The 10,829-nt window shown below is 51.4% G+C and overlaps 1 protein-coding gene across 1 annotated transcript in view; it reads right to left on the bottom strand.

Moving 5' to 3' along the window:
- Window positions 1-546: 546 nt before the first annotated feature.
- The window catches only part of UBAP1L (ubiquitin associated protein 1 like), a 22,142-nt gene continuing 11,859 nt past the window's right edge, over window positions 547-10,829 (bottom strand). The window contains exons 2-5 of the mRNA XM_007447680.1: window positions 8,015-8,629; window positions 5,619-5,825; window positions 1,718-1,819; window positions 547-681 (exon numbers count right to left, since the gene is read on the bottom strand). Of these exons, the coding sequence (XP_007447742.1) occupies window positions 547-681; window positions 1,718-1,819; window positions 5,619-5,825; window positions 8,015-8,629 (1,059 nt within the window). The remainder of the gene's footprint in view (window positions 682-1,717; window positions 1,820-5,618; window positions 5,826-8,014; window positions 8,630-10,829) is intronic.

The following is a 10,829-nucleotide window of genomic DNA, read 5'->3' as shown; positions in this document are numbered from 1 at the left end:
GGAAAAGCTCTCTCTACCCTTCCCCTCTTTTCTGCTTAAAGGCAGGATATAAATTCTCCTTTTCTGGAGACAGATTCTTGTCAGCCCAGAAATGTACCAGGGGAACCTACAAACAAACCTTACTCCATTAGTTCCCTCCCATATATTTACCTTCCCACAGTTTGCCATCCTTGGAAGCCTAAAACTGTTTTCCTTTGTCCTATCATTTCTCTACAAATTTATTGGTTCTTTGTTGAAGATGCTATATAAGCCAGAGTTCTAAACTGCTATTTTGAGTTACTTTTCATTGAAGTTTCTCAGGCATGATGTGTGCCGCATGTATTAATAAACTTTTATTTTTCTCTTGTTAATCTTTTTGTTAAAGAGCCCCAGTTGAAATCCTAAGATGGGTAAAGTTTTGCCTCCTTTACAGTATTTATTCCCACCCTTGGCATCATTTGCATTTTTACAATGAGTATGCATCAATTTGTTATTCTTATGTGGTCTTCATAATACAGTCAGGATGGACTGCCAGGGATGCGTGGGCACAGCGAGGTGCGTCCAGGGTCACTGGGCGCAGGCTACCAGCTCCTCCAGGGCTTGCTCACGGCGGTTGCCGTGGACCAGCAGCACCTCCTTGATCCGGTCCTGCTGGAAGCCCATGTCGCTGAACTGCTCCGAGAGGCGCAGGAACTCCCCTGCCTGAGGAACAGGAGGCAGAGAGGGCGTGGGACTCTGTGAGGCTGGGCCTCTGCCCTGGGGAGCCCCCTCCCAGGTGCCCACTGTACATACCCCCAGAAAGCTGTGACCCCCACAAGCCAGGTGAGCCTGATCCTGGGCAGCACCTGTGGTTTTCCTGTACCTCAGTGACATGGGCTCAAACCTCCCTTCCTGTGCCAAGGAAGGGGAGCCCAGCCAGGCTGCCAGCTCTCTCTGTGCGGCTTTCCTTCCCCACTCTGGCTCACTCCTGACTCCCTGTGCTCGGGTGCTGCGCTGGGGCAGGAAGAGGAAGGCTGCACACTGGTGCCCAGAGGATGCACAGTGCAGGGTCTCTGTCCTGGCCCCAAACCCTGCCAAGGTCTCACACAGCACAGCCTCTGCCTGCCTTCCTCCTCCAGCCCCAGTACTTGAAACTTCCCTGCCCCTCCCCGCTCCTCTCCTCGGCATCTCTCCCACCCCTGCATCCCTCCCTCAGCCTCTGTGAAGACTGCTGGCCTGAGCCAACTGCCAGTAGTGGACAGGTCACATTCATCAGGCACTTAGAATGTCCTCCTACTGGGACCATAGCCACATGCATTCTGGGTTTCCAGGTAGGCGGCACACTCCCCAAGCACAGAGTTCAAGCACCTTTCTGCTACCTATCTGGCTCCTGTCTGGGTGTCTGACAAGGAGTGAAAGTCAATGTTTGTTGTGTTGATTCAGTTAAATAACACTAAAGCCCTCCCTCCTGCTTCCTCCCCACCCCTTCCCCTTCCCCCTCCCCTCCCCTATCCCTTCCCCTTCCGTTACCCCTTTCCCTTCCCCTTGGGTCCTCTCCCCTTCCCCTTCCCCTTGGGTCCTCTTGCCTTCCCTGTGTCCCATCTCCCTGGGCTGTCTCCTTCTCCCCAGGGCTGAGCAAGCAGGCTGTCTCCTGTGGCCCCCAGGCCAGCTCTGGCACTGGTCCTCCCCAGCACACCAGGCTCGTGTGTGCACCCCACACCTCCCCTCCCCGGGTGCCCAGGCTGGAGGCCCTGCTGACCTGGCTCTCGGAGAACTGGAACATCTCCATGGCCTCATCCACCAGGCCTTCCTCGTAGCCCTGTCGCAATAGCCGGTCACAGGCGCTAAGGTAGCTGAGAAACTGGGCAGGAAAGGGGCACAGAGGGAAGGAGGTTAAGAGGAGTGGCAGGGGCAGCAGATGGGGTGGAGGAGGCACCCAAGGGCCTCGTTAAGGCTGAGCTCAGGGCCAGGCTGACTGGGCAGCCTGCCACACACAACGTGGCCCCAGAGACCCATGAGCCAACAGAAGAGGGTCAGAGGCCTCCCCTGGGGACAGGTGGACAGCAAAGCCTCACCAACTGTGCTAAGCTGGGGGCTGGAATCCAGGAAGAGGGCTGCCAGGATGGGCTAAGGTGTTCCCAGAACCTAAGTGGGGAATAGGCCAGGGCTCAAACACGGTTATCTACCCACCACCCACCCAGGATGCTTACCCTCCCTGGTGAGCACCCACCTGTGAGAAGACAACCTCCTCTCCCACCCACAGCTGTGCACCCCACCCACCGCCAGACACATAACATCTTTGCCATCCAGGACCCCGTGGGCCCCCACTCTCTGCAACAGTCCTGCACCAGCGCTGGAAAGGGGAGGGGACAGTGGAGGACCCACAGGGCGGAACACCTCTTCCAGCCACTCCCTGCTTAGTCATCAGGGGCTACTTTTGCCCTCAGGATAAAGTGCTGCCTCCCAACCCAGGTTCAGTGGCCAGCTTACCTCTGTCAGCACCCCAGCTGCTCCCTCAGCACCCCCAGACTCCTGCACATCTGGTTCCAAGGCCAAGGCCAGCCTCACTCCTCTTCCCTGGGGAGCCTCTCCCCACTCCCCATCTCCACCAGGTGCTCCCACAGCACCCCATGCTTCCCCTCACATACAGCTTTGTAATTGCTCTACTGTCTTTCTCATCCACTAACTTTTTGTTCCACAAGGGAAGACTTGTGTCAGTCTTGTTCACCACTGTGTTCCTAGAACCCAGCATGGCAGGCAGGCAGAAGGAGCTCAATAAATGTATGCTATGTTTATAAAATGAATTAAGAACTACCTTCCGGGAGCTTACAGCTCAGTGGGGGCGATAAACCAGATACAGGAAAACATGAGTGCCGGGCAGATCAAAGCAGGATTTACAGGGAGTCTGCCAAATGAAGGCTCCAGATGATTAGAATTATGGGTGTAAGTGGAGGAGAAACAGGTTAGGTTTCTGCAGACCTTCAGAACCGGGCAGAAAACACAGATCATAATAGACTAATCGTTTTCAAACTGTTTTAGCTTCTGAACTGTCCAAGCACCAGGGGGCTTCAATAGTAACAGGGTAAGGTTGAAGCTGCTCTGGGAGAACTGTGGGCAGGAGGTGGAGGGAGCCCAGAGTCCAGTGCCCCCACCTCAGGGACCCTGCTCTGGGCACATTTTGAAAACCACCCAACCAAGCTCTCCTTGCACAGTTGAGAAAACTGAAGTCTAGGCAGGGTGGGCAGCTTGCCTCAGGTCCCAGGACTAGGTCTCAGATCACCTGACCTCTTGGCCAGTGCCTTGTCCATCGAGGGGCCAGCTGCTAGAGGAGGGGCTTTGAGCTGGCTTGAAAGTAGACAGGGTTTCCGAAGGTGAAAACAGGGGCAGGGCAGATGGAGGATGCTCTCTTCACCTCTTGGTTCATCGACAGCAAAGGTTCTCAGCCTTGGTGCTGAATGTAGCTACCTGGGAGCCTTAAAACTACTGGTGCCTCAGTATCACTACCCATAAACTGCTGATGCTCACCTCTAGAGGCCCTGATATGACTGGTCAGGGGGACAGCCTGGGCACTGGGACTTTTACAGCTCTCCAGGTGATTCCTGTGTGCAACCAAGGTTGAGAATCTCTGACTCAGTCCACACTAGTAGACCCAAGCCAGGCTGCATATCAGAACCATGCATATCAGAACCATCTGCAGATCTTTTAAAATGATAGGGCCCTGGGCCCACTCCAGATCCACTGATTGGGACTCTGCAGAGTAGGTCCTGAGAATCTGCATTTGTAAGGATTCTCCTGCTTGGTCAATTACCAGGCCTATCTCAGGCCCCACAGTAGGTGAGGATGTCATCATCAGACTCCAGGATGGGACCTCCAGCAGTTACTGATTATAAACACATATTCCCCTCCATTCTGTGAATGGGGAAAGTGAGGCTCAAAGAGGGGACCTGATGTGCCTAGAGTCCCATGGCAAGTCTGGGCCCGGCCTATGGACCTTCACACATGCCACCCACACCTGTCCTGCAGGCAGTCAGTGGACACATCAATCCTTGTGGAAAGAAGGAAGGAGTGATGGACAAAGCTTATCTTTTGTATCTCTTCCTCTCTCCTTGGTTCTTCCAAGTGCCCTGTCTCTATCACCTGATGCCCTCCCTCCTGGACCATCTGTCGTTCATCTCTTTTCAAAAGGATTTACTGTAGTGTTTGTCTTTCAAAGGGAGAAGGGCTGTGAACCCAAAGGAGGTGCTCAGTTAATGGTGGAGCTTCACAGAACAGAGAGGAATACTAACTTGGTGGGGGAGAATATATGAAGTCATCCAATGGCCCTTCAGGCCCACCCCTTAGTGCCTGGCCCCTGACTGCTCACTAGGAGAAGACTCACCAGGCAGGTGGTCAGTCTATGTCTGGAAACACAATGTTCCTGATGCAGTGAGATTCTCCCAGCCCACCCACAGGGAGGCCAGTGCCCTGTGCTGCCTCCAGCTAATCTTCAGACCCCCACAGTGATGGCCCGAGACCCCAGCCTTGTCACAGGGTCTGGAGGGACTGAAGAGGCATGCCAGAGCCCCTACCATGGACATGGCCTCTCACAGCTCTCCTGGACAGCTTCTTGGCCAAGGGCCTGGCTTTTCAGCATCAGCTGAAGTTGGAGGCAACTTCTTAAATCTCAGATCAGCCTAAGGTGCTGCCCTGGAAGGTTCTCACACAGAAACTATCTGTCCCTTCAGGAACTGCCTTAGCTGCAGAGAATCACTTCTCTCAAGTCACCCTCTTCCCACAACGGTGACTGACTGAAGCAGAAGTATGAAGGCCTGACCATCTCATCCCCAATTAGGACAACTCTGAAGGGCCATATATGCTTCCGAGCTGTGGGGTTGGCTGTCACTGGGTCTACAAAGCTCAACCTCTCCCTCTACCCATCCTTGCTTCTGTCATTTCCCTTACCCAGAAGTTGTTCCCAAGGGTCTCCTTAATAAATATCCTGTATGCCAAACTCCACTGGAGTCTGCTTCCTGGGGAACCTAACCTACAATACTGGTTTTCCCCATAGCTCCTAGCTGCACCTAAACACCCAAGAAGTGCCCAGCAAATACGGATGACTAGATTGATGGATGGGTAGATGGAAAGAGAGAGGGATGGATATGGGTACGGATAAACTGTTGAGGGAAGTGGTTAGAGCTGTGCTATCCACTATGGTAGCCAGTAGCCACATGTGGCTATTTACCTTTAAATTTTAATTAATTACAATCAATTAAAATTCTCAGTCACACTAGCCACATTTCAAGTAACCACACATAGCTAGTGGCTACTGTATTGGACAACACAGGAATAAAACATCTCTCCTGCTGCAGAAAGTGTTATTGGGCAGCTCTGGAGAGATTCGTGGCTGCCCAAAGCTCCAGTCTTCTGAATCTGGGGCAGAGACTGGGACAGGAGTAGAATATTGAGACTCCCCAAGTAGGTATGGGGATTCCTAATAAAGTCCTATGGAGGTGGTAGCATTAGGGTCTAGAAACTTGCTCACAACCCCCAATAATTGATTCCAAGCTGAAATTCTGCCTCTAGAGAAAAACATAAAATATCTTCAAGTTGAAGATAAAAAGAGTGTGGCCACTCACTGGACTCCAGCTCCACAGCCCCCCAGTTCTGGGTCCTCCACTCACCTGGCTCAGGCTCTGCCGCCCAGTCTTCTGTAGAGCCATGATAGCCCTGTGCAAGGGATACCCCAGGGCAACCACTGGCCCGATGAGGTCTTGCTCCTCCTGGCTCAGGGCGGACAGCAAGTCAGCAGAATCAGGGTGCAATCTGTGGGTGGCGAGAGGCTGGGGCACCTGCCCAGGAGATGGCAGGCAGGTATGCGGGCTGAGGGACTGAAACACAGACAAGTGGATGTGTCAGTTACCATGGAGGTGACACCTGGCTAGGCAGGACATTTTTAAAGATGTCTTTATGTACCACCCTCTCTACAGAGTGTAGGGGCTAATATTGTGAGGAGCTTGGAGTCCTGCAGACCTGGATTCAAATCCCAGCTCTCCACTGTTTACTCAGTTTACTCATGTGTAAAGTGGATGCAATCATACCAGATACCTCACAGGGTTATTACAAGGCTTAAATAAGACAAGGTGAGAAAACTGATTAGCAAAGGGCCTGGCATACAGAAACTGCCAGTAGATGATAATACTTACTGCTTAAAACAACCCTGAAAGAGAAATATGATAGGCCCATTCTATTTTACAGATATTGAAGTCAAGGTTCAGATAACTTAATGACCTGGTAAGCAACACACTTTTGGGACCTGAACCCTACTCAGAATCAAATCCAGGGTTCTTTACCCCACACCTTAGTAAGGGGGAAGCAGGGGTGATCTTCCCAGCCAGATCTTCCTTCTTGAGTTTGGTTGGCTGGGGCTTGGCTGGGCATGGAGTAGGGTAGGAGCTGGGTACAGCTGTGGTGTTGGGGAAACCCACACAGACCCTGGACTAAGGAGGGTGGCTTGAAGGCATTTCAATCGGTTTGGCTGGTATCACCCCTAACCTGTCCCCCATGAAGAAGCACCCATCTGCTAACCCCGAACATACCGCCCTGTCCCCTCCTCCCCAAGAAAAGCCTAGCTGCTGCCCTGACTTCAGCAGCAGAGTGCATGTGACATGTGAATTCCCCACCCATCCTCATCTTCTCAGGGGTTTCCCTGCCGTGACCTCATCCTAGGATCTGCTCTTTAACCCAGGTGAAAAACATGCAAATCTTAGGATTTGAGTCTACTCTTGTGACCTTGAAAAAGATTCTTACCTGCTCTCTGCCTCAGTTTCCTCCCCTTCAGAACATCTGCCTCATCCTCCCCCCAACCCCACTGTAGGATTGTTGCTAGAGTTAAATTTAATTGGGACCAGGTAAGAGCCATCCTGGCATCGGCAGCTAGTCCGTGATGTGGGCGTGGCCTGTGCAGTTTACAGAGTCTCTTCTCTGTTCGCTCTAAATAACTGTGTGAGGGGTTGCTGCCCACTTTACAGGTAGAGAAGAGATGGCTCAGAGCAGTTCAGTGACTTGCCTAAGCTCATACAGCAGTGAGTGGGAAATGCCAGACCTTGATCTGTCTTTTGGATTTAATTTCACCTTGGCCTTATCCTGTTGCATCTCCTGGCCTGACTGTGGAACTGCTGGGGGGAAGAAAGCTGTGCCTAACTGCCACCTCCTGCTACTAATCCTGACCTGACCAATCTGTTCCAGATCCAGGTTTTATGGAGTTTGATACTTACACAGTCTGGACCACTTAAAGAAAAAAGACACACTTACGGATATAAAACTATGTACAAGGCCTTGGAAGGAGCTAGTGAGGGGCCTGAGGCTTAAGCTTCATTGGCTTCACCATATGTTCATATCTGCTCCCAGGTCTTCTTGGTACACATCCTCTGTCCTGAAGCCTTCCCATCCTGCAGCAACCCTCACCTCTCTCTCAATACCTGATTCCTCCCACAGTACAGTGCTGCCTTGTCTCACACTTCCTTGCCCAACTCTCCTTGTCCTGTGCGTTTGACCTGGTCTCTTCCAACCCAGTCTCTTGAAGGAAGTAACTGTACAGTGAATATTCCTTGATTGAGCCTTCCCCTCACCCATCCTACAGCAAGCCTTGCTGGGTGGGAAGCCCTAGATCTGAGCCACATTCACTGATTCAACAGACATTCACTGAGCACCCCCTATGGGCCAAGTGTGCTGCTGGGTGCTGTGGAAACAAACATAAATGCGATCCAGTCGCTGCCCTAGAAGAATCATATTCCATTGGAAGAGATAGACAGATATTGGGTAATTCCAATTATTGTGACATGCACCCTAATAGAAGCAAAGAAGGCACAGTGAGAAACAGGGATTAGGGACCTATGAGCAGGGAATATTCTAGGCACAGGGCCGCAGGAAGGACTGCATGGTATAGGGTCAGGTGAGAGTAGGTAGGGAGGAGGCGCATGGAGCGGAGGGCACCGAGGCTTCGAACCAGGCCGGAGACCCAGACTGCAGGGGCCTCACTGCTGAGATGTGGCCTCGGCCAAGGGGGCAGTTTCCTTACCGCAACCACATGCCTGTGGCTCCGCAGCGGGGGGACGGCGCCAGCAGTGGAGGGCCGCGGGGGCAGTGCAGGGGTGCTGGGGAGCGATGGCTCGGGGCCCCGGGGTGGCACGGGGGCGGTGGGGAGCGGGAGTGCCGGACCCAGGGGTGACGCAGGGCCAGGGCAGAGGCTCAGAGCTCGGTGGCGGAAGAGGTGCAGGAGACTGCGGGGGCAGGCGGCCAGCCTGCACTCAGAGAGCCGCCGCCGCGCCCCGGCCAGCTCCGACCTCACGCCGCGCAGCACGTCCAGCGAGCACCGGTGTTGGCTCAGGCTGGGGCTCGCCGAGGAGCTGGGCTGGGGGCTGCAGGGATCCGGCTCTTCCTCCATGGCAGAGAAGGCTTCTTCCTCATCCTGGTCCTTCTCCTCCACCTCTTCCTCCTCAGGATGCTCCTGCGGTCTAGCCTCAGGACCTTCAGCTGCGGCAGGCGTGGGCTCCAGCCCTTGCTCAGGGCTGACCAGCAAGAGCCAGGCGGGAGGGGCTGAAGCTGCCCCCGGGGCATCGCACTGGACCTGGCAGGGTCCCCGGACTACAGCCTCCACCCAGAAGAGTGCCCTCCTCTCCAGGCTGAAGTCGTGCTGCGGAAAGAAGGCCGAATGAGGCTCCGCCAGGCAAACCAGGGCCGGGGGCGCATCCTTACCTTCTGGCCTCTGGGGAACCTATTCAGGCATAGACTCGCCAGGCCTGGACAGTTTCTGATTCTAAGCCCCAGGCATTCATCGCAGCCCACCCTCACCCTTAGTTTTAGCTAGCACTGGGGTGGATGGATATCGATAACAATTTAACGGCAAACTGTGCAGGAAGGACAAAGTGAGGAATAGGTTAATAGACTGAAACAGTGAAAACAAATATCTAAGTCCCTTTGCCATTCAGTATATAATTGAACAACAGGGGCTTAAAAAAATTCTCCAACAAAACTTGTTCTTAGCAAAGAAGCTTTCACTTGAGCCCAGCATCATTTGTCACTGAGCAGTTGGCCTTGGAGGCCAGCCCAGGCCTGCCAACTTCTCTGTGGAGTGGTACTTGCCCCCATCCCATTCGCTGCCACCCGAGGTTACTTTGGGGCCCAGGAAATGTAAAAATTGCTAATTTTTGTTGAACTCTACTTAGTAGGTCCTAATGTTATTCCTATTTCCAGATTACCAAAATGAGGCTCAGAAAATTTGATTTGCTGGTGGTCAGATTAGTGGTGAGTGGTTGAGCTGGGATTCCTCTGTCCATCTGACTGTAGTGCTGTCTCCATTACAGATCAAGCCAACTAAAAAATAAATCTGGAACCCACATAAATAACCTAAATTGAGAGTTTGTAAATGAGGCAAAAATAAAATATTCCCGGTACCTACCATTAAAATTTAGAACTGGAAATATAAAACTCCATTAAAAAATATAAATATTCTCAAAAGGAAATTTCAGGGCTCAATGATGGCCAGTTAAGGCTGGGGGAAGTGGTGTGTGTGGGGAAAATGGGAGGCAGAAAGGCAGACAGACACTGCCCCTCCCATCCCTGAATGACCCTATATTGGAGAGAGGAACATAACTTAGCTGTTCTAAGTGTGGCTCCCTGAGTGTATCTTATTTCTCTCAATATTCTCAGGGCCAGTTCTGGCCCCAAGGGGATATTTGTAAGTGTGTACAGAATAAATGGACAGAGAAAGAGATTGGAGGAAAATAAGTGGGTTGTGAAGGACAGAGGAGTGAAAAAGACAACTTCAGAACTGATGAGGCAGTCATGGAGAGAAAGAGACTGAGAGATAATGAGACAGTCAACAGGACTTAAGGAATAAAAGGATCCAAAGACCCAGGCTGAACAACCAGTAAGACAGGAATACAGCCCCATCCATCAAAAAAAAAAAAAAACCGACAAAAAAATATGTTACGACGAACGAGCAAGGTAAAAACCTACAAGACCAAATAAATGAAGATGAAATTCACAACCTACCTGAAAAATAATTCAGAATAATGATAGTAAAGATGATCCAAAATCTCGGAAACAGAATGGAGAAAATACAAGGAATGTTTAACAAGGATCTAGAAGAACTAAAGAGCAAACAAACAGTGATGAACAACACAATAACTGAAATTAAAAATACTCTAGAAGGAATCAATAGCAGAATAACTGAGGCAGAAGAATGGATAAGTGAGCCGGAAGATAGAATGGTGGAAATAACTGTCGGGGAGCAGAATAAAGAAAAAAGAATGAAAAGAATTGAGGACAGTCTCAGAGACCTCTGGGACAACATTAAATGCACTAATATTCAAATTATAGAGGTCCCAGAAGAAGAGAAAAAGAAAGGGTCTGAGAAAATATTTGAGATTATAGTTGAAAACTTCCCTAACATGGGAAAGGAAATAGTCAAGCCCAGGAAGTACAGAGAGTCCCATATAGGATAAATCTAAGGAGAAACACTTGGAGACACATATTCATCAAACTATCAAAAATTAAGTACAAAGAAAAAATATTAAAAGCAACAAATAACATACAAGGGAATCCCCATAAGGTTAACAGCTGATCTTTCAGCAGAAACTCTGCAAGCCAGAAGGGAGGGGCAGGACATATTTAAAGTGATGAAAGGGGAAAACCTACAACCAAGATTACTCTACCCAGCAAGGATCTCATTCAGATTTTTTTTTTTAAAGAAAGGTGGCTAGGGCTTCCCTGGTGGCGCAGTGGTTGAGAGTCCGCCTGCCGATGTAGGGGACACGGGGTCGTGCCCCGGTCCGAGAGGATCCCACATGCCGTGGAGCGGCTGGGCCCGTGAGCGAAGGGCGCCGCGCCCG

The sequence above is a fragment of the Lipotes vexillifer genome, unplaced genomic scaffold (assembly GCF_000442215.2).
Source record: "Lipotes vexillifer unplaced genomic scaffold, Lipotes_vexillifer_v1.1 scaffold975, whole genome shotgun sequence".
In the NCBI taxonomy this organism is placed as follows: Eukaryota; Metazoa; Chordata; class Mammalia; order Artiodactyla; family Lipotidae; genus Lipotes; species Lipotes vexillifer.
This window is presented reverse-complemented; position numbering and strand designations above follow the sequence as displayed.